This window comes from Mytilus galloprovincialis, chromosome 7 (assembly GCF_965363235.1).
Source record: "Mytilus galloprovincialis chromosome 7, xbMytGall1.hap1.1, whole genome shotgun sequence".
In the NCBI taxonomy this organism is placed as follows: Eukaryota; Metazoa; Mollusca; class Bivalvia; order Mytilida; family Mytilidae; genus Mytilus; species Mytilus galloprovincialis.
This window is the reverse complement of record NC_134844.1, coordinates 93,917,988-93,942,983: the sequence shown is the minus strand read 5'-3', so window position 1 is coordinate 93,942,983 and position 24,996 is coordinate 93,917,988. Positions and strand designations below refer to the sequence as shown.

At 34.8% G+C, this 24,996-nt stretch overlaps 1 protein-coding gene and 1 long non-coding RNA gene across 2 annotated transcripts in view; both read left to right on the top strand.

The window, feature by feature from the left end:
* Positions 1-24,996, top strand: part of LOC143084009 (uncharacterized) — a 426,871-nt gene that overhangs the window by 262,558 nt on the left and 139,317 nt on the right. The window lies entirely within an intron of this gene.
* LOC143084095 (uncharacterized) overlaps positions 1-24,996 on the top strand; it is a 51,510-nt gene that overhangs the window by 10,870 nt on the left and 15,644 nt on the right. Inside the window, exons 4-5 of the mRNA XM_076260502.1 lie at positions 7,290-7,379; positions 24,217-24,292. Coding sequence (XP_076116617.1) covers positions 7,290-7,379; positions 24,217-24,292 — 166 coding nt within the window. The remainder of the gene's footprint in view (positions 1-7,289; positions 7,380-24,216; positions 24,293-24,996) is intronic.

The following is a 24,996-nucleotide window of genomic DNA, read 5'->3' as shown; positions in this document are numbered from 1 at the left end:
TACAAACACACCTCCCACCAATCATACATTACAAACACATCTTCCACCAATCATACATTACAAACACATTTTCCACCAATCATACATTACAAACACACCTTCCACCAATCATACATTACAAACAAACATTCCACCAATCATACATTACAAACACACCTTCCACCAATCATACATTACAAACAAACATTCCACCAATCATACATTACAAACACACCTCCCACCAATCACACATTACAAACACACCTTCCACCAATCATACATTACAAACACATCTTCCACCAATCATACATTACAAACACACCTTCCACCAATCATACATTACAAACACACCTCCCACCAATCATACATTACCAACACATCTTCCACCAATCATACATTACAAACACACCTCCCACCAATCATACATTACAAACACATCTTCCACCAATCATACATTACCAACACATCTTCCACCAATCATACATTACAAACACACCTTCCACCAATCATACATTACAACCATACCTTCCACCAATCATACATTACAACCACACCTTCCACCAATCATACATTAAAAACACACCTTCCATCAATCATAAATTATAAACACATCTTCCACCAATCATACATTACAAACACACCTTCCACCAATCATACATTACAAACACATCTTCCACCAATCCTACATTACAAACACACCTTCCACCAATCATACATTACAAACACACCTTCCACCAATCCTACATTACAAACACACCTTCCACCAATCATACATTACAAACACACCTTCCCCCGATCATACATTACAAACACATCTTCCACCAATCATACATTACAAATACACCTTCCACCAATCATACATTACAAACACATCTTCCACCAATCATACATTACAAACACACCTTCCACCAATCATACATTACAAACACATCTTCCACCAATCCTACATTACAAACACACCTTCCACCAATCATACATTACAAACACACCTTCCACCAATCCTACATTACAAACACACCTTCCACCAATCATACATTACAAACACACCTTCCCCCGATCATACATTACAAACACATCTTCCACCAATCATACATTACAAATACACCTTCCACCAATCATACATTACAAACACATCTTCCACCAATCATACATTACAAACACACCTTCAACCAATCATACATTACAAACACACCTCCCACCAATCATACATTACAAACACACCTTCCACCAATCATACATTACAAACACATCTTCCACCAATCATACATTACAAATACACCTTCCACCAATCATACATTACAAATACACCTTCCACCAATCATACATTACAAACACATCTTCCACCAATCATACATTACAAACACACCTTCCACCAATCATACATTACAAACACATCTTCCACCAATCATACATTACAAACACACCTTCCACCAATCATACATTACAAATACACCTCCCACTAATCATACATTACAAACACATCTTCCACCAATCATACATTACAAACACCTCCCACCAATATACATTACAAACACTTCTTCCACCAATCATACATTACAAACACACCTTCCACCAATCATACATTACAAACACATCTTCCACCAATCATACATTACAAACACACCTTCCACCAATCATACATTACAAATACACCTTCCACCAATCATACATTACAAACACATCTTCCACCAATCATACATTACAAACACCTCCCACCAATTATACATTACAAATACACCTCCCACCAATCATACATTACAAACACATCTTCCACCAATTATACATTACAAATACACCTCCCACCAATCATACATTACAAACACACCTTCCACCAATCATACATTACAAATACACCTTCCACCAACCATACATTAGAAACACATCTTCCACCAATCATACACTACAAACACACCTTCCACCAATCATACATTACAAACACACCTTCCACCAATCATACATTACAATTACACCTTCCACCAATCATACATTACAAACGCATCTTCCACCAATCATACATTACAAACACATCTTCCACCAATCATACATTACAAACACACCTTCCACCAATCATACATTACAAATACACCTTCCACCAATCATACATTACAAACACATCTTCCACCAATCATACATTACAAACACCTCCCACCAATTATACATTACAAATACACCTTCCACCAATCACACATTACAAACACACCTTCCACCAATCATACATTACAAATACACCTTCCACCAACCATACATTACAAACACATCTTCCACCAATCATACACTACAAACACACCTTCCACCAATCATACATTACAAACACACCTTCCACCAATCATACATTACAATTACACCTTCCACCAATCATACATTACAAACGCATCTTCCACCAATCATACATTACAAACACATCTTCCACCAATCATACATTACAAACACATCTTCCACCAATCATACATTTCCAACACACCTTCCACCAATCATACATTACAAACACACCTTCAACCAATCATACATTACAAACACATCTTCCCAAATCATACATTACAAACACACCTCCCACCAATCATACATTACAAACACACCTTCCACCAATCATACACTACAAACACACCTTCCACCAATCATACATTACAAGCACACCTTTCACCAATCATACATTACAAACACATCTTCCACCAATCATACATTACAAACACATCTTCCACCAATCATACATTACAAACACCTTTCACCAATCATACATAACAAACACACCTTCAACCAATCATACATTACAAAGACATCTTCCACCAATCATACATTACAAACACACCTCCCATCAATCATACATTACAAACACACCTTCCACACATCATACATTTCAAAACACCTTTCACCAATCATACATTACAAATACACCTTCCACCAATCATACATTACCAACACACCTTCCACTAATCATACATTACAAATACACCTTCCACCAATCATACATTACCAACACACCTTCCACTAATCATACATTACAAACACACCTTCCACCAATCATACATTACAAACACACCTTCCACCAATCATACATTACAAACACACCTTCCACCAATCATACATTACAAACACACCTTCCACCAATCATACATTACAAACACACCTTCCACCAATCATACATTTCAAACACACCTTCCACCAATCATACATTACAAATACACCTTCCACCAATCATACATTACAAACACACCTTCCACCAATCATATATTACAAACACACCTTCCACCAATTATACATTTCAAACACACCTTCCACCAATCATACATTACAAATACACCTTCCACCAATCATACATTACAACACACCTTCCACCAATCATACATTACAAATACACCTTCCACCAATCATACATTACAAACACACCTTCCACCAATCATACATTTCAAACACACCTTCCACCAATCATACATTACAAATACACCTTCCACCAATCATACATTACAAACACACCTTCCACCAATCATATATTACAAACACACCTTCCACCAATTATACATTTCAAACACACCTTCCACCAATCATACATTACAAATACACCTTCCACCAATCATACATTACAACACACCTTCCACCAATCATACATTACAAATACACCTTCCACCAATCATACATTACAAATACACCTTCCACCAATCATACATTACAAGCACACCTTCCACCAATCATACATTTCAAACACACCTTCCACCAATCATACACTACCATCACACCTTCCACCAATCATACCTTACAAATACACCTTCCACCAATCATTCTATGGTCAAGCTATTATGTTAAGGTATAACATATTTGATAGGCTTTATAATTTACTGGTAGGCTGAAGTGATTGTTTCTAAATTAACAAGTCCAACCAAGTAATAATTGCTATAAAGGTAATTTATGTTTTGGAAATATTATATTTCATGTTAAATGAATTTTTAACAATTCGAAGCGTATTGAATATTGGATAATTGGTGTAGATTGCCGTTCACACTAATGTTACAACCTCCCTTGCATTTGTCATTGAAAATTAAAAATACGGTAACGAAATTCGTTCATTGTCGGAATATGCAACATTTATTTGTATAAGCTTCAATTAATTTAAATGCGAGAGAAATGCAATGTTCGCCGAGCTTTCTCCTTTTTCGTAGCGAGTACAAAGTGACATGTTTTATTTTCCTACAATGTACAGTGCGAACTAATGTTTTAGCAGAAAATTTATAGTTCACGCATGAAAACACGTATCTCTATTTTACCGACGTTAACTTTCATTAAAATCGACGACATTTTAACGGAGATCACAAAGTAAACTGCCACATAAACAATGATTCGAATGTATCCGTTCGCTTTAAATAGAAGCAGGATAAGTATGCGTATACTGTTTTGTATTTATATACAATTGTAGTATGATGGTCGACTGTAGTCCTTCTTCCAGCACTCGAAAAAAAAACAAACATTGTGATTCAGCCGACAAAGAATCAATTACTAGTAAGTCATGGACATTTGGTGTTAAACTTGTTATTCAAATATCCCTCATCTATATCTTCCGGCATGTTCATTTTTAGTTTTTATAAACAACTGTTAACGTCATTATCGAACTACGTTTCTAACGTAGAAGTCTATATTTTCGCGGACCATCGGACTTTAGCGTATGGAAGCATCGCACTTTAGCGTAGACCATCGCACTTTAGCGTGACCATCGTACTTTAGCGTCCCCATCGCACTTTAGAGTCCTACATATATACCAATAAAAGTTCGACCATTTCTATGTAAGAATTCCAGAACTTTTTTATTAGTCCCTCACTTAGATTGCAATATACACTAAATGCCTCAAATAGTTTACCAACAGAAGGTGAAATTAGCAAGGTTTTTAAGTTGTTTTCTGTTAAATTTTGATTTGAACTAAGATTGACAAAGCAGATGCTGAAAATTAGGATCGAGGAATTCATTCTCATCATTTGAATTAAGCCAAGAACCAAATGCTTCCCAACGTAATCGTTCAAAAGCTTCAGATACAATTTTGAACAATCGCAGCGCTCGATTATAATGTTTACCTTCAAATACACTAGTCAAAGAACCTGACTCAATAACTCCAGACTCCAACAGGAGATCGCCCAGCCCTGCATCGCCAAACCGTTCCCCAATGACTGCTATAAAAGCACACGTAGTGTGACAATATGTACAAAATTTATAAAACAATAGTGAAGCATATCCAATTAATTGAAATATATCCAATTTAAAAGGAAAGAAAAATGATAAAAAGCACTATCAAATGAGGAACAATGTAAATATTACGAAAAGCAAAAAATAGTAACCAGATGGTATGTCAAATCGACATAATTGTGTGCCAAAGAAAGTAAAAAGTCTAAACAAATTCCCCAACTGACTATTTGACCTACGTTCAAAGCAATGTTTGTCGATTGAAAGACTGAACAATCTTAACTCAATCACCACATAGCTAAAACACAAAATGTAAACAAGCACACCTTTATTGAGTTCGATAGAGTGCACCTTTTCAAAACGCAAAAAATTAATTTGTATCATAAATATTTTGTTACACATTTACTTTATAAAATAATTTGTCTAAAAAAAACCAACATAATCGACAACTAAATGTTTGATTTCAGTTGCAAATTGATAAGCTTAAAGTGCGTATGTGTGAATATATTGTCAACTGAATCGACGACGGTAATTTGATGATTTCCGGTATTTCACGAGTATTTGCACGAACATATGTTTTATTGAATAATTCATATTTAAGACGATATATACATACTGCAAATAGTTTAAACATTGCATACTGGTCAATTTTAAAGTTTAATTCACAAAAACGGATAATTGTATTACGAATTTCTTTATGAAATGAGAAAATATGCCTTAATTTTAACCCCAAAAAGTCGGATTGTTTGTAATGTAAATACACACTTTTTTAAAACAAAAAATCTTTAGTTTTACATTGAATATGATAGTTTTATATCTGTTTTAGTTGTTTTAACCTATACTTTATTTTTTTTCAATCGCTTTATATTAAAAAATTTAATTAAAAATTACTTAGTCGTGATAGCTAAATAAGGGGACCATTGTAAGGGATGTTTTTAAACCTCTTTTGGACATTTTTTTTTTGGTCTAACACCTTGTATTTTATCAATAAGATACTGAAGTTGAATTCTATCCAAAAAAATTGCGGTACCCTTGGGTGTAACACAAACTCCTTAACTAGAGCGCTTTTGAAAACTAGCTGATGGACTATATATCTTGAGAACCGTTATAATTTCAAAGTTGATACTTGACATGTATATTAACCAACACCAGATGATATGTCATAATGTATGTACAACTTCCTTGGTTAAAAGTCAAGGTTAAAAACTTTGGTTTCAGTTGACAACTCCATGTACTATGGTAAAGATACAAATTTTTTTACTACACAAAATACAAAAATACAAAAATATTTACAAAGGTCAGTCACTATAAATTATAGAATCACTCGCGAAAATATTTTCATAACTAATCTTTAAAGAATGTGAACAGTGTTCATAGATTAAAAAGACTGACTCATAATAATTAATAAAATATTTTAATCCTTTTAATTATTGTTCTTATTCTAATGGTTAATTTAATCTCAGCTTGCCTTGGGTCATTAAAATTCGTTTCGTTTTTATACCAAATAAAATAGGTTCAGCACAGTCAAGTTCTGCTTGGACGATCAACAAAGGTGATGATTAGCGGTCATCATAAACATGTCGTTTTAACTGTTTTACAAACAAGTATGTTTACACAGCTTTAATCACTTATGGAAATGAATAGGTTAAACAAGAAAAGCATCCGTTATGATTTTTATTTTTAAAGTTTTATTTCTTTCAATTTTTTTTTTAATTTTGAACTTCGAGACATCGGGGTCAATTTACAATAATTTTTCATCGACGGGACTTAAGAATTACCTCGACTTAACAGATAATTTGAATCATCCAAGTTCGACTCATCAGAGGTTTAAATGCATTGATCAAACGGGAATTATGCCGGGACCGAGAAATTACTTCGACTCATCCGAGTTTTCGACACAACGAGGTTCTACTGTATTTATAGCTGGACCCACAGAGATAGCCCCCATCTCAATGATGTCTAGTTTATTCATGTTCTTAAACAGTAAAATCTCAATTATTTGTTCATGTATCTCTTTATAATGTCACTTCATATTTGGTGACTGGTTTTATGTCAAGTATTGTATAGGTAAAATTAGTACAACAATTGCCTATTATTTAAAGAAGATATATATTTGTATGATTGATAAAAGAGTTTTGATTGTATTTCAGGGTCAGACTCCTTATGATACGGTAACAATAGACAGGTTTGATTCTGAAGAGATAAAAAGGAAGAAGAAAGAAGTGATGGACTTCCTAAAGGTAAATATTCTGTCTTAGTTAATAAGAGATATTTACAAATATGTTGACAGATTGTTAGCGACACAACACACTTGGTACATTGAAGTTACAATAAAACTGTTGCCTGTTGTTTTCAATGTCATTGTAGTATTTGTTGTCAGTTAACAATGTACCCGGTAAGTTGACAATTCCAAGCTTGTTGCCTAATATAGATGTTGGCATATGTGAAAGACATATGTTTGAAATCAGTGTCTCATCTGTTGGATGTCTCTTATTTTATGTGTCATCAGCTTGCTACCTCCTAGGTATATACATCACATCATCTCCTTGTATGTGTCACCAGCTTGCTACCTCCTAGGTATACACAGCACATCATCTCCTGTTATGTGTCATCAGCTTGCTACCTCCTAGGTATATACATCACACCATCTCCTGTTATGTGTCATCAGCTTGCTACCTCCTAGGTATATACATCACATCATCTCCTTGTAAGTGTCGACAGCTAGCTATCTCCTAGGTATATACATCACATCATCTCCTTGTATGTGTCATCAGCTTGCTACCTCCTAGGTATATACATCACATCATCTCCTTGTATGTGTCATCAGCTTGCTACCTCCTAGGTATATACATCACATTATCTCCTTGTAAGTGTCATCAGCTTGCTACCTCCTAGGTATAGACATCACATCATCTCCTTGTATGTTTCATCAGCTTGCTACCTCCTAGGTATATACATCACATCATCTCCTTGTATGTGTCATCAGCTTGCTACCTCCTAGGTATATACATCACATTATCTCCTTGTAAGTGTCATCAGCTTGCTACCTCCTAGGTATATACATCACATCATCTCCTTGTTAGTGTCATCAGCTTGCTACCTCCTAGGTATATACATCACATTATCTCCTTGTAAGTGTCATCAGCTTGCTACCTCCTAGGTATAGACATCACATCATCTCCTTGTATGTTTCATCAGCTTGCTACCTCCTAGGTATATACATCACATCATCTCCTTGTATGTGTCATCAGCTTGCTACCTCCTAGGTATATACATCACATTATCTCCTTGTAAGTGTCATCAGCTTGCTACCTCCTAGGTATATACATCACATCATCTCCTTGTTAGTGTCATCAGCTTGCTACCTCCTAGGTATATACATCACATCATCTCCTTGTATGTGTCATCAGCTTGCTACCTCCTAGGTATATACATCACATCATCTCATTGTATGTTTCATCAGCTTGCTACCTCCTAGGTATAGACATCACATCATCTCCTTGTATGTTTCATCAGCTTGCTACCTCCTAGGTATATACATCACATCATGTCCTTGTATGTGTCATCAGCTTGGTATCTCCTAGGTATATACATCACATCATCTCCTTGTATGTGTCATCAGCTTGGTATCTCCTAGGTATATACATCACATCATCTCCTTGTAAGTGTCATCAGCTTGCTACCTCCTAGGTATATACATCACATCATCTCCTTGTATGTGTCATCAGCTTGCTACCTCCTCGGTATATACATCACATCATCTCCTTGTAAGTGTCATCAGCTTGGTATCTCCTAGGTATATACATCACATCATGTCCTTGTATGTGTCATCAGCTTGGTATCTCCTAGGTATATACATCACATCATCTCCTTGTAAGTGTCATCAGCTTGCTACCTCCTAGGTATATACATCACATCATCTCCTTGTATGTGTCATCAGCTTGCTTCCTCCTAGGTATATACATCACATCATCTCCTTGTAAGTGTCATCAGCTTGGTATCTCTTAGGTATATACATCACATCATCTCCTTTTTAGTATCATCAGCTTGCTACCTCCTTGGTATATACATCACATCATCTCCTTGTAAGTGTCATCAGCTTGCTACCTCCTAGGTATATACATCACATCATCTCCTTGTAAGTGTCATCAGCTTGCTACCTCCTAGGTATATACATCACATCATCTCCTTGTAAGTGTCATCAGCTTGCTACCTCCTAGGTATATACATCACATCATCTCCTTGTAAGTGTCATCAGCTTGGTATCTCCTAGGTATATACATCACATCATCTCCTTGTATGTGTCATCAGCTTGGTATCTCCTAGGTATATACATCACATCATCTCCTTGTAAGTGTCATCAGCTTGCTACCTCCTAGGTATATACATCACATCATCTCCTTGTATGTGTCATCAGCTTGCTACCTCCTAGGTATATACATCACATCATCTCCTTGTAAGTGTCATCAGCTTGGTATCTCTTAGGTATATACATCACATCATCTCCTTGTAAGTGTCATCAGCTTGCTACCTCCTAGGTATATACATCACATCATCTCCTTGTAAGTGTCATCAGCTTGCTACCTCCTAGGTATATACATCACATCATCTCCTTGTAAGTGTCATCAGCTTGGTATCTCTTAGGTATATACATCACATCATCTCCTTGTAAGTGTCGACAGCTTGCTATCTCTTAGGTATATACATCACATCATCTCCTTGTATGTGTCATCAGCTTGCTACCTCCTAGGTATATACATCACATCATCTCCTTGTATGTGTCATCAGCTTGGTATCTCCTAGGTATATACATCACATCATCTCCTTGTAAGTGTCGACAGCTTGCTATCTCTTAGGTATATACATCACATCATCTCCTTGTATGTGTCATCAGCTTGCTACCTCCTAGGTATATACATCACATCATCTCCTTGTATGTGTCATCAGCTTGCTACCTCCTAGGTATATACATCACATCATCTCCTTGTTAGTGTCATCAGCTTGCTACCTCCTAGGTATATACATCACATCATCTCCTTGTTAGTGTCATCAGCTTGCTACCTCCTAGGTATATACATCACATCATCTCCTTGTATGTGTCATCAGCTTGCTACCTCCTAGGTATATACATCACATCATCTCATTGTATGTTTCATCAGCTTGCTACCTCCTAGGTATAGACATCACATCATCTCCTTGTATGTTTCATCAGCTTGCTACCTCCTAGGTATATACATCACATCATGTCCTTGTATGTGTCATCAGCTTGGTATCTCCTAGGTATATACATCACATCATCTCCTTGTAAGTGTCATCAGCTTGGTATCTCCTAGGTATATACATCACATCATGTCCTTGTATGTGTCATCAGCTTGGTATCTCCTAGGTATATACATCACATCATCTCCTTGTAAGTGTCATCAGCTTGCTACCTCCTAGGTATATACATCACATCATCTCCTTGTATGTGTCATCAGCTTGCTACCTCCTCGGTATATACATCACATCATCTCCTTGTAAGTGTCATCAGCTTGGTATCTCCTAGGTATATACATCACATCATGTCCTTGTATGTGTCATCAGCTTGGTATCTCCTAGGTATATACATCACATCATCTCCTTGTAAGTGTCATCAGCTTGCTACCTCCTAGGTATATACATCACATCATCTCCTTGTATGTGTCATCAGCTTGCTTCCTCCTAGGTATATACATCACATCATCTCCTTGTAAGTGTCATCAGCTTGGTATCTCTTAGGTATATACATCACATCATCTCCTTTTTAGTATCATCAGCTTGCTACCTCCTTGGTATATACATCACATCATCTCCTTGTAAGTGTCATCAGCTTGCTACCTCCTAGGTATATACATCACATCATCTCCTTGTAAGTGTCATCAGCTTGCTACCTCCTAGGTATATACATCACATCATGTCCTTGTATGTGTCATCAGCTTGGTATCTCCTAGGTATATACATCACATCATCTCCTTGTAAGTGTCATCAGCTTGCTACCTCCTAGGTATATACATCACATCATCTCCTTGTATGTGTCATCAGCTTGCTACCTCCTAGGTATATACATCACATCATCTCCTTGTAAGTGTCATCAGCTTGGTATCTCTTAGGTATATACATCACATCATCTCCTTGTAAGTGTCATCAGCTTGCTACCTCCTAGGTATATACATCACATCATCTCCTTGTAAGTGTCATCAGCTTGCTACCTCCTAGGTATATACATCACATCATCTCCTTGTAAGTGTCATCAGCTTGGTATCTCTTAGGTATATACATCACATCATCTCCTTGTAAGTGTCGACAGCTTGCTATCTCTTAGGTATATACATCACATCATCTCCTTGTATGTGTCATCAGCTTGCTACCTCCTAGGTATATACATCACATCATCTCCTTGTATGTGTCATCAGCTTGGTATCTCCTAGGTATATACATCACATCATCTCCTTGTAAGTGTCGACAGCTTGCTATCTCTTAGGTATATACATCACATCATCTCCTTGTATGTGTCATCAGCTTGCTACCTCCTAGGTATATACATCACATCATCTCCTTGTATGTGTCATCAGCTTGCTACCTCCTAGGTATATACATCACATCATCTCCTTGTTAGTGTCATCAGCTTGCTACCTCCTAGGTATATACATCACATCATCTCCTTGTAAGTGTCATCAGCTTGCTACCTCCTAGGTATATACATCACATCATCTCCTTGTAAGTGTCATCAGCTTGCTACCTCCTAGGTATATACATCACATCATCTCCTTGTAAGTGTCATCAGCTTGCTACCTCCTAGGTATATATATCACATTATCTCCTTGTAAGTGTCATCAGCTTGCTACCTCCTAGGTATATACATCACATCATCTCCTTGTAAGTGTCATCAGCTTGGTATCTCTTAGTTATATACATCACATCATCTCCTTGTATGTGTCATCAGCTTGGTATCTCCTAGGTATATACATCACATCATCTCCTTGTAAGTGTCGACAGCTTGCTACCTCCTAGGTATATACATCACATCATCTCCTTGTATGTGTCATCAGCTTGCTACCTCCTAGGTATATACATCACATCATCTCCTTGTATGTGTCATCAGCTTGCTACCTCCTAGGTATATACATCACATCATCTCCTTGTATGTGTCATCAGCTTGCTACCTCCTAGGTATATACATCACATCATCTCCTTGTTAGTGTCATCAGCTTGCTACCTCCTAGGTATATACATCACATCATCTCATTGTATGTGTCATCAGCTTTGTATCTCCTAGGTATATACATCACATCATCTCCTTGTATGTGTCATCAGCTTGCTACCTCCTAGGTATATACATCACATCATCTCCTTGTAAGTGTCATCAGCTTGGTATCTCTTAGGTATATACATCACATCATCTCCTTGTAAGTGTCATCAGCTTGCTACCTCCTAGGTATATACATCACATCATCTCCTTGTATGTGTCATCAGCTTGCTACCTCCTAGGTATATACATCACATCATCTCCTTGTATGTGTCATCAGCTTGCTACCTCCTAGGTATATACATCACATCATCTCCTTGTAAGTGTCATCAGCTTGGTATCTCTTAGGTATATACATCACATCATCTTCTTGTATGTGTCATCAGCTTGCTACCTCCTAGGTATATACATCACATCATCTCCTTGTATGTGTCATCAGCTTGCTACCTCCTAGGTATATACATCACATCATCTCCTTGTATGTGTCATCAGCTTGCTACCTCCTAGGTATATACATCACATCATCTCCTTGTATGTGTCATCAGCTTGCTACCTCCTAGGTATATACATCATATCATCTCCTTGTAAGTGTCATCAGCTTGCTACCTCCTAGGTATATACATCACATCATCTCCTTGTAAGTGTCATCAGCTTGGTATCTCTTAGGTATATACATCACATCATCTCCTTGTATGTGTTATCAGCTTGGTATCTCCTAGGTATATACATCACATCATCTCCTTGTAAGTGTCGACAGCTTGCTATCTCCTAGGTATATACATCACATCATCTCCTTGTATGTGTCATCAGCTTGCTACCTCCTAGGTATATACATCACATCATCTCCTTGTATGTGTCATCAGCTTGCTACCTCCTAGGTATATACATCACATCATCTCCTTGTATGTGTCATCAGCTTGCTACCTCCTAGGTATATACATCACATCATCTCCTTGTTAGTGTCATCAGCTTGCTACCTCCTAGGTATATACATCACATCATCTCCTTGTATGTGTCATCAGCTTGCTACCTCCTAGGTATACACATCACATCATCTCCTTGTAAGTGTCATCAGCTTTCTACCTCCTAGGTATATACATCACATCATCTCCTTGTAAGTGTCATCAGCTTGGTATCTCCTAGGTATATACATCACATCATCTCCTTGTAAGTGTCATCAGCTTGCTACCTCTTAGGTATATACATCACATCATCTCCTTGTATGTGTCATCAGCTTGCTACCTCCTAGGTATATACATCACATCATCTCCTTGTAAGTGTCATCAGCTTGCTACCTCCTAGGTATATACATCACATCATCTCCTTGTATGCGTCATCAGCTTGCTACCTCCTAGGTATATACATCACATCATCTCCTTGTAAGTGTCATCAGCTTGCTACCTCCTAGGTATATACATCACATCATCTCCTTGTATGTGTCATCAGCTTGCTACCTCCTAGGTATATACATCACATCATCTCCTTGTATGTGTCATCAGCTTGCTACCTCCTAGGTATATACATCACATCATCTCCTTGTAAGTGTCATCAGCTTGCTACCTCCTAGGTATATACATCACATCATCTCCTTGTATGTGTCATCAGCTTGCTACCTCCTAGGTATATACATCACATCATCTCCTTGTTAGTGTCATCAGCTTGCTACCTCCTAGGTATATACATCACATCATCTCCTTGTATGTGTCATCAGCTTGCTACCTCCTAGGTATATACATCACACCATCTCCTTGTATGTGTCATCAGCTTGGTATCTCCTAGGTATATACATCACATCATCTCCTTGTATGTGTATCTCTGTAAGGAAAAAAAGATTTACATATTGATGCAAATATGTAATAATCATATACTAAAGCAAAAAGCACATCTTAACAAAATGTTTAGTATGCTGTCAACCTGTGTATAGATTTTAAACCTTTCAGTATGTCGCAGGTAGACAAATTCACCTACATAGATAAAACCTCTAAGAAATGAGTAAACTCAGTTACGTTAACTTTCCTGCACAACCTTTTTAAATTACATACAAAAACAAATAAATCACATCATCATTAAATAGGCCGTGTGCAGTAAATTTTACTCACGTGTGATATGGCATAGAAGGGAAAACAATTACTGTGGGGATTAAACATGTGGTAAAGATGTCAGTCCACCAATCCATTCACTCCAATTTAACATGTGGTAAAGATGTCAGTCCACCAATCCATTCATTCCAATTTAGAATGTAAAGTTCTACTGTGAAAGTACTTTTATTTGTGGGGAACCAATTTTCGTGGTTTTCGTGGATGACTTTATCCACGAATTTAAGTGTCCAATGAAATAAAACAATTGTTGTCCAAATCAAGACAATGAAAGATCCATATGTAGGTTTGATTACTAATATGATCTAGAGAATATATTGAATATCGCCAAATCGGAGAATACCATAATGATCTATAATAGTAGTCACTGGGCAAATGCACTATGAACTACAACTGCAGGCAGGAGTAGTCCCATTTAATCTTTAAAAACCGAAACTGTACAAATTTTGATCTTTTAATTCTCATAAAAAAGTATTTTGGATTGATGAAAGTCAGATTTCCGGTATTAATATGCTATGATCAGATGATAAAGTGTTCATTTTATATCTCATAATTCTAATACATATGGGAAATAATAATTTCATGATGGACTTGCTTTTGATAAGAATTATTTTACAATTCAAGATACATTTATAGCATTTGTTTATGTAACAGTTTTCCTTTTGTGACATGTTTATGGCCTTATTAACACCTTTGATGGTCTATAATATTTTGATCACTCTATCTTGGGCTAATGAGTGATCACTACGATTTACACGGTCAATGTTAACTTTGCAATTTCTTTCAATCTGGACAATTTGTAACCTTCATGTCAAATTACTTTAATTTTTATACGCCCGCAAAAATTTTAATTTTTCATCGTATATACAGTCAGGGGCGTTACTTAAACAAGTGATTTTTTTTAATTACTTATATAAGTAATTTTTTATTTTAAAAATAATAAAATCATTTAATAGAGTTATTTTAATTTTCAATAGAAACATAGACTAAATGTAGTTTTCATGATTTTAAACAACATTTTATATCATAAAATAAAGAATTTATCAGATTTGAAAGGAGTATAGAGATTAAGGGTTACTTTGAAAATAATGACAAAAATATTACTTGAATAAGTTATTTTAAACATTTTTGAAAAAAATAGCAATTACACTTATCTAAGGCACATATGTAATTGATTTAGGTTACAAATTATAAATGACTTCAGGTCTAAATTAATTCACAAGTATCTATCTATTTAAATCAGTCTACCTTCAAGATTTTAGAGGAAAATGATAATTTAATAGTCCCAAGAGACCAATCTTTGACCCAGAAGCGTCGGTATGAAAGATAAGTGCGTCGGAAAGTTAATCAGTATTTCTGAACAATTAGTTTTTATATATCAAAGGAAAAATAACCAGATAACTGTGAAATTTTTTTAAAGCTAGTAAAATCTGTATTTTTGGACACCTATAAAAATAACATTCAGAAAATAACTTATATAAGTTATATTTAAATTAGCCTTGTTTTCAACATTACTTGTATAGGTTATTTTAATTGTTACTTGTTTAAGTAATGCCCCTGACTGGTATAGCTATCACGTTGGCTGCGTCATCGTCGTCCGAATACTTTTAGTTTTCGCACTCTAACTTTAGTAAAAATGCATAGAAATCGATGAAATTTTAACACAAGGTTCATGACCACAAAAGGAAAGTTGGGATTGATTTTAGGAGTTTTGGTCCCAACATTTTAGGAATTAGGGGCCAAAAAGGGCCCAAATAAGCATTTTCTTGGTTTTCGCACTATAACTTTAGTTTATGTAAATAGAAATCTGAAATTTTGACACAAGGTTTATGACCACAAAAGGAAGGTTGGGATTGATTTTGGGAGTTTTGGTTCCAACAGTTTAGGAATTAGTGGCCAAAAAAGGGCCCAAATAAGCAATATTCTTGGTTTTCACACAATAACTTTAGTATAAGTAAATAGAAATCAATGAAATTTAAACACAAGGTTTATCAACACAAAAAGGAATGTTTGGATTGATTTTTGGAGTTGAGGTCCCAACAGTTTAGGAATTAGGGGCCAAAAAGGGGCCCAAATAAGCATTATTCTTGGTTTTCGCACCATAACTTTAGTATAAGTAAATAGAAATCTATGAAATTTAAACACAAGGTTTATGACCATAAAAGGAAGGTTGGGTTTGATTTTGGGAGTTTTGGTCCCAACAGTTTAGGAAAAAGGGGCCCAAAGGGTCCAAAATTGAACTTTGTTTGATTTCATCAAAAATTGAATAATTGGGGTTCTTTGATATGCCGAATCTAACTGTGTATGTAGATTCTTAATTTTTGGTCCCGTTTTCAAATTGGTCTACATTATGGTCCAAAAGGGTTCAAAATTAAACTTAGTTTGATTTTAACAAAAATTGAATCCTTGGGGTTCTTTGATATGCTGAAAAATGTACTTAGATTTTGAGCTCACCTGGCTTTTACCGTTCAGGAGTTATGGTTCTTGAAAGATTGAACAATGGTGTTTCCCGTCATGTCCGTGCATTTTCTCATGAACCATTCAACCAAAGCTTTTGAAATTTTAATATGTTGTTACTGATGACAAAATAGAGGTCAAGTTCAATAACGACGATTTTGACTTTTACCGTTCAGGAGTTATTGTTCTTGAAAGATCGTAAAATGGCGTTTCCATTCACGTTGTTGCATTTACTCATGAACCATTCAAATTTTAATATGTTGATACTGATGACAAAATGGAGGTCAAATTTGATATTAACATTTTCACTTTCACCATTCATCAGTAATGGTTATTGTGATATTGCCAGGACATAAATAAATGTTAATAAATCCGGTTTGCTGTCGTTGTGACAGCCTCTTGTTGGCTTATAACTCAAAAACCAAAGCATTTAGAGCAAATCTGACATGGGTAAAATTGTTTATCAGGTCAAGATCTATCTGCCCTGAAATTTTCAGATGAATCACACAACCCGTTATTGGGTTACTGCCCCTGAATCAGTAATTTTAAGGACATTTTGCTGTTTTTGGTTATTATCTTGAATATTATTATAGATAGAGATAAACTGTAAACAGCAAAAATGTTCAGCAAAGTAAGATTTACAAGTAAGTTGACCCCTTTAGGAGTTAATGCCCTTTATAGTCAATTTTTAAAGCAATTGCTTTTATGCTATCGCGTATGGCCATCTTTGTTACCCAGATCAGAGACTCCGCCCATATCAAGCCATAGTATTTTGTTAAACAGGCTCCTGGTCTGTCATTCTTTAACACCTATGTATGTTTTCTAATGCAATACATAGCTTGAAACTTTAAAAAAACGTTAGTGAATTTAAGAAGTTTCAGAATATGTTCTTGTAGATGTATTTTTGTATTTAAAGGGTCAACCGTTTGACTATCAAATAACATAGAAGTCCGAGTGAAAAAAAGTACATTTTTATAACTGCGATTCCGTTTTCCGCCGTTCGTACGATGTTTCAACAAAATATGGATTCAATTCAGTTGTTGATTTAGTATTGAAAATTTAACTGAATTATCTCCTATTAAATACGGTTTTATATGTTTAATTTGTGTTTCTTTAAGAGGTCAGGTGCTCTTGTTCATTCATAAAATTATCGTTCATTCATACATTTATCGTAAAATCAAAATCACTACACAGGTTAATGCGTAGTGTCAAATGATTACCTGTAATCTAAAAATAGACAAACTTTGTTTGCGCAAATAATTTAGCGGAACGAAACCCTTGTTGAAAACACATAACAATAAGTTCGTTTTCCTTTTCTGTCAAATTCCGTAATATTTATCGATCACCTTACTAATGAAATGGACCCGTCCAAACGTAGTAGATGCCAAGTCGGTCCAGATGTAGTCCAAATAATTACAACAGGAAGGCGTCCCAGAAAAAAATTAAAATAGCCTTGCCAGACGTTATGATTATTTGGACTAGTCCAGATGAAGAGATATTTCAATTTGGAATTTTCTAGTTACATAGATTGAAAAAAAGTACGTCTTTTTAAATATCATGATCAAAACTGGGAATGCATAACAAATGTCAGATGAAACCATTATCCTCGTCTTTTCAGTGAACAAGTCTACTACGTTTGTTGACACTCGACGGTCCACCGTGTTAGCAATTTTATTTCACATGTTTTCGAAATATTGAAGATCATTTTTCGCAATGTTTCCTGAAAATTGATAAATGTCAAAGCAACGTAGAGCTGTTTGTTCTTGTTCGTATAATAAAATTGAGAATGGAAATGGGGAATGTGTCAAAGAGACAACAACCCGACCATAGAAAAACATAAAACAGCAGTAGGTCACCAACAGGTCTTCAATGCAGCGAAAAATTCCCGCACCCGGAGGCGTCCTTCAACTGGCCCTAAACAATACATCAGTGATAACGATTTAATGTCATGTTTGTCTGTGATGACCCCCCCCCCTTTTCGGGATTGCATGAGAATTATAGTTATCTCGTACCCACATGCACTTGTTTCTATCCATAGGAAGGTCGGCTATCCATATAAAACTATTTTGGATAGAAACAAGTGCCTGTGCTCGTACCGCATCAGAAGGACATACATGTATATCAACTGAGCAATAATGTTTGGAACTTAGTTTTAAAAATGATGACAAAGTACCATTATGAAAATATTTTTATTAAGCTGAAATATATATTTATTCTTTACATGTTTATGTCTTGTAAGATATTTTATTTCTTTCCCGTTTTTTAACATTTGCGTCTGGAAAGTTGAAATGTTTTAACTTAATCATTTGTGTTAATGGTTAAATATAAATTTATAATGAAAATTGTTAAAATTAAATCAATAAAGGAAATTATTGCCCAGTTACAAACACTACCATGGGATAATCCATGATGATTTCTTTTTGAGTTATATGTTTCAGCACATGTATATTTGACCCCAACTTTAGCCTGGTAAACGTGTTGTCTCCTTGTATATATAAAACATATTAAAAATGACTTTCTGCTAAAGTCTTTTATTTATATAAAGTTAAAACCTTCTTACTTCTAACTAGACAACACTCATGTCATGTTTAATTATTATATATATGTGGATGAAAAATAAAAGTCCCCAAACATTAACATGACAGCAATTGCTTTTACAGCCTTTTAAAAGGCTTTGATTAACCATTTTTCGTAAATCTTAGTTATCTTTGACAGAAATCTTCTCCTCTGAAACTACTGAGCCAAATTAATCCAAACTTGGCCACAATCATCTTTTGGGTATATAATTTAAAAAAAAATGTGTCCGGTGACTCGGCCATCAAATAAAGATGGCCGCCACAGCTAAAAATAGAACATAGGGGTAAAATGCAGTTTTTGGCTTATAACTCAAAAACCAAAGCATTTAGAGCAAATCTGACAGTGCATAAAATTGTTTATCAGGTCAAGATCTATCTGCCCTGAAATTCTCAGATGAATCAGACAACCCGTTGTTAAGTTGCTGCCCCTGAATAGGTATTTTAAGGAAATTTTGCTGTTTTTGGTTATTATCTTGAATATTATTATAGATAGAGATAAACTGTAAACAGCAATAATGTTCAGCAAAGTAAGATTTACAAATAAGTCAACATGACCGAAATGGTCAATTGACCCCCTAAGGGGTTATTGTCCTTTTCTAGTCAATTATTAACAATTTTCATAAAATTTGTAAATTTTTATTAACATTTTCCCCTGAAACTACTGGGCCAAGTTCATTATAGATAGAGATAATTGTAAGCAGCAAGACTGTTTAGTAAAGTAAGATGTACAAACACATCACCATCACCAAAACACAATTTTGTCATGAATTCATCTGCTTCCTTTGTTTAATATTCACATAGACCAAGGTGAGCGACACAGGCTCTTTAGAGCCTCTAGTTAATTATTGGCCCAGTTTTCAAGTTGGTCCCAATCGGGGTCCAAAATTAAACTTTGTTTGATTTCACCAAAAATTGAATAATTGGGGTTCTTTGATATATATACCAAATCTAACTGTGTATGTAGATTTTTAATTTGTGGTCCCGTTTTCAAATTGGTCTATATTAAAGTTCAAAGGGTCCAAAATTAAACTAAGTTTGATTGTAACGAAAATTGAATTCTTGGGCTTTTTTGATATGCTGCATCTAAACATGTACTTAGATTTTTGATTATGGGCCCAGTTTTCAAGTTGGTTCAAATCAGGATCCAAAATTAATATATTACGTATTGTGCAATAGCAATTTTCAATTGCACAGTATTGCGCAATAGCAAGAAATCTTCAATTGCTAAGTATTGTGCAATAGCAAATATTTTCAATTGCACAGTATTGCGCAATAGCAAGAAATATCTAATTGCACAATATTGTGCAAAATCAAGAAATTTTCAATCGGAGTTATCTTTCTTTGTCCAGAATAGTAGTTGAATCAACTTAAATCATTGTTTTATACAATATACAATGTATATTCACTTTTACTACTAACTGATAAATTAAAACAATCTTTACCATTCAGTGATAATAAGCACTTTATTTTACATTTTGATATTTTATGATGTATTTAAATGAGTAGTTATTGTTGCAAGCTCCATTAGAAATTTGAATTGAGATCAGTTTTGGAAAAAGGGAAAGGGAGGGGGGGGGGGGTAATTTTTTCTCATTTCAGATTTCATAAATAAAAAGAAAATTTCTTCAAACATTTTTTTTAGAGGATTAATATTCAACAGCATAGTGAATTGCTCAAAGGCAAAAAAACTATTTTAAGTTTATAAGACCACATTCATTCTGTGTCAGAAACCTATGCTGTGTCAACTATTTCATCACAATCCAAATTTATAGCTGAATCCAGCTTGAATATAGTGTCCATACTTGCCCCAACCGTTCAGGGTTCAACCTCTACGGTCGTATAAAGCTGTGCCCTGCGGAGCATCTGGTTCAATGTTATTATTATTAGACAACTAAAATCCACGAATTAAAAAACCCATGAACATGTAAATGTTGCTGAAACCACAAAAATTGATACCCACGAATTAAAGTACTTTCCCAGTATATTAAAGTAGTCCTTCCCTAAAAAATATATAGCGCTCTGGATGTTATTGTTTACTTAAACTAACCAAACAATTTGCAGAAATAAAACTTTTGTTGAAAGAGAAATATATTTAAATCATTTTTAGACATAATTTACTTGCTTATGAGTTTGCATTAAAGATTGAGGATTAATGGGCTCCATACTATATTTATTTAAGATTTCCAGAAAAAAACAAGGGCTATATGTTTAGTAGTTACCTTCGGCCCTTGGTATTTTACTACAAGAAATTAAACAAAAAATTGGATTATAATTAGCATTAAGAAAGATGTACCATTCATTATACACCTTTTTGTGAAGTTATACTTATGTAAAAAATTTAGAAAGCTGTGAAAATTGAAAAAAAATTGTTTGAATAGATCGGGATTTTGAATTGATGGTCTGACACCTTTAAAGCAATAAACATAGAATCACAAAAATAAGAAAACAGCCTAAAACCAGAACATGTGCTTTTATTTGCAATGAAACAATGGGAGAAATAAAAACAAATATAGTAACACATACTTTAAGAAATTATGCATTTTCTCCATTATGATTATAATTGATAACACTACGGTTTTTGAACTTGGCAATAGCTGCTCCTGAAAGAAATCCCCAAAAAAATATATAAATTATCTGAAAAAGGTCAGAACATTACAAAAATTTAGTAAAATTTTGTTTGTCCCTTATTTTGGTTATTCAGATTTATGACCCCAATCACCATAACACAACCATGTATGTGGTCTTTTAGTCAAGTACCTGCCTCAAGGGGCAGGAAGTGTGGGTTGTCTCACCTGCTTCAGGTCTAACCAACAACTTTAAAATATGTATTCCTTGCTTCTCCATAAAGACTGATTGTCAGAATAATGTTTCTGACATGTGTATTTCTTCATCTTGTAAGCATTACCAAACATTATGTGCAAACTATAGTCAAATTTGAAATTGTTCTTACAATCTTTCAGACCTCGACAATAACGCTTGTCCGATTGTCCGGTACCAGAGGGAAAAAAGGTCGGACAAGTAAAAGCTGTATCAAGCTTGTCCGTCGGGACAAGTAAATAAATATTCTGCAGAAAATAAATTTAATCCAACTTTGATGAACAAAGTAATTATAAACATAAAACAAGAAAACAAATATTAATTTGACATGTTTCTGTATTCTGTTTATTCAAATGCAAATCCTTTTTCTTCAAAGTGTTTACTTACAATCGATAATTTTTAACTGGTTCTTTGTCATGTACTTTTTAAAAGGTAAAAGGTATACTATTCTCGGAAACCAGTCTTACTGATCCGAATCAATGATGCGCTTTGTAGATAAGGTAGCTTTACTGGACATTTCATCATCTCGAAAGATTCAGCTCCAAGTTTAATAGACAGTTTGGCACCGTAGGAGAGATATTTAGTAGACATGATTGATAGTCAGTTTGACAAGGCAGGAGACATTTTGGGACCAAATTAAAACAGTACCTCATTTTGCTACCTAATATTCTGTTCCTTCTAATAAATACCATACATGCCATACTGGTAATTTTTTCATAATTTTTTATTTTTATTTTCCATAAGATTCATAAAATCATATTTGATTATAAGTAGAATAAAACAATACTTGCAATATGGTGACCTATAGTTGTTAATTTCTGTGTCATTTGGTCTCTTGCAGAGAGTTGTCTCATTGGCAATCAGACCTTATGATGGATTATCTTCTTTTTATTGATTGCATTTGAATAAACTTTGTTCAACTTAAAAAAAAAAACCAGAATACAAATACAATGAATTTACAGGCCTATCAGATGGTGTCTCATGTTTAGAGTCTAATAAGACTGGCATTTGATGAAAACTAGAACATAATTCCTGTGACACGACTAGTTTCGCAGTTGTACTTGACTCATATTTTTGAAAAGTATTTCAAAAGAAATACATCAAATTCTGTTATATTGATTAAATTCGTTTTGCTCCTCTAATCAACTAAAAATGTAAAAAGGTTATTTTTAATAGAAATTTTTTGGACAAGTAACAATTTTATTCGGACAAGTTAAATGAAAAAAAAGTTATTGTAGAAGCCTGTCTTTATTTTCAGTGGCAAAAATGGGGCTTTAAGATAGATGTATGATAAAAAAAAATGTGATATTGATTGCCAATGAGACAACTCTTCACAAGAGACCAAAAAGAAATTATATACAATAGGTCATATTACGGCCTTCAATGAAGCTATTACAAATTGATAATCCCAATTGCCAAATTACACATAATTTAAAAACGATAGGTCACTCTATGTCCTTCAATGAAGCTATTTGCCAAGTTTTCAGACATGAGTCATGATAGTTTATTACAGATTGATGATCCTAATCGCCAAATTACACAGAATTTAACAACGATAGGTCACTCTATGTCCTTCAATGAAGCTGTTTGACAAATTTTCACATGAGGCATGATAGTTTATTACAGATTGATGATCCCAATCGCCAAATTACACAGAATTTAAAAACGATAGGTCACTCTATATTTTTCAATGAAGCTGTTTGACAAATTTTCACATGAGGCATGATAGTTTATTACAAACTGATGATCCTAATCGCCAAATTACACATAATTTAAAAACGATAGGTCACTCTATATTTTTCAATGAAGCTGTTTGACAAATTTTCACATGAGGCATGATAGTTTATTACATGTTTTTCTTTTGTAGACCGTCATGTCAAAGACATCCCCAGAAGTTACTCCTGACACCCAATCACCAGATCCTGCAGCACCAGTAGTTGAAAGTAATCATCTAATGTTAACTAATTATTCAGATATTGGGTGAAATAATAATTACTTGTTTCTAATTTATGGAAACCTTGATGTCTGCTTACAATGGCGGTACTATCATTCCTACTGGTTCATCACACAAGTCTATCATCTAATGTTAATTATTATATATACTGGCTGGAATAATAATTACTTATTTCTAATATATGGAAACCTTGATATTTGCATATAATGTTAAAATAAAAAATACAGAAATTAAAAGGAAAAGTAAAGTAGGCTATTGATGAAGATTGATTGATTACAGATCATATTAACTTTAAAATAGACATCTTTCATTCTCATCCGATTTATTCTTTCCTCAACCTGTTGATTTCAGATCACATTAAACTTAAGATTCATTCTCACCCGATTTATATAGCATTCTCAACCTGTTCAGTTGATAACCAAATCAAGCCATCGGCTCAACTGGATTTTACAGAATAAGTAGTTTGTGGCATATTAATACATTGACCTATAGATGAATAGACACATTGATCAGTTAACCGATAGACGGATAGATACCTTGACCAGTTAACATATAGAAGGATAGACACATTGACCAGTTGACATATAGACGGATAGACACATTGACCAGTTAACCTATAGAAGGATAGACACATTGACCAGTTAACTTATAGACGATAGACACATTGACCAGTTGACCTATAGATGGATAGAC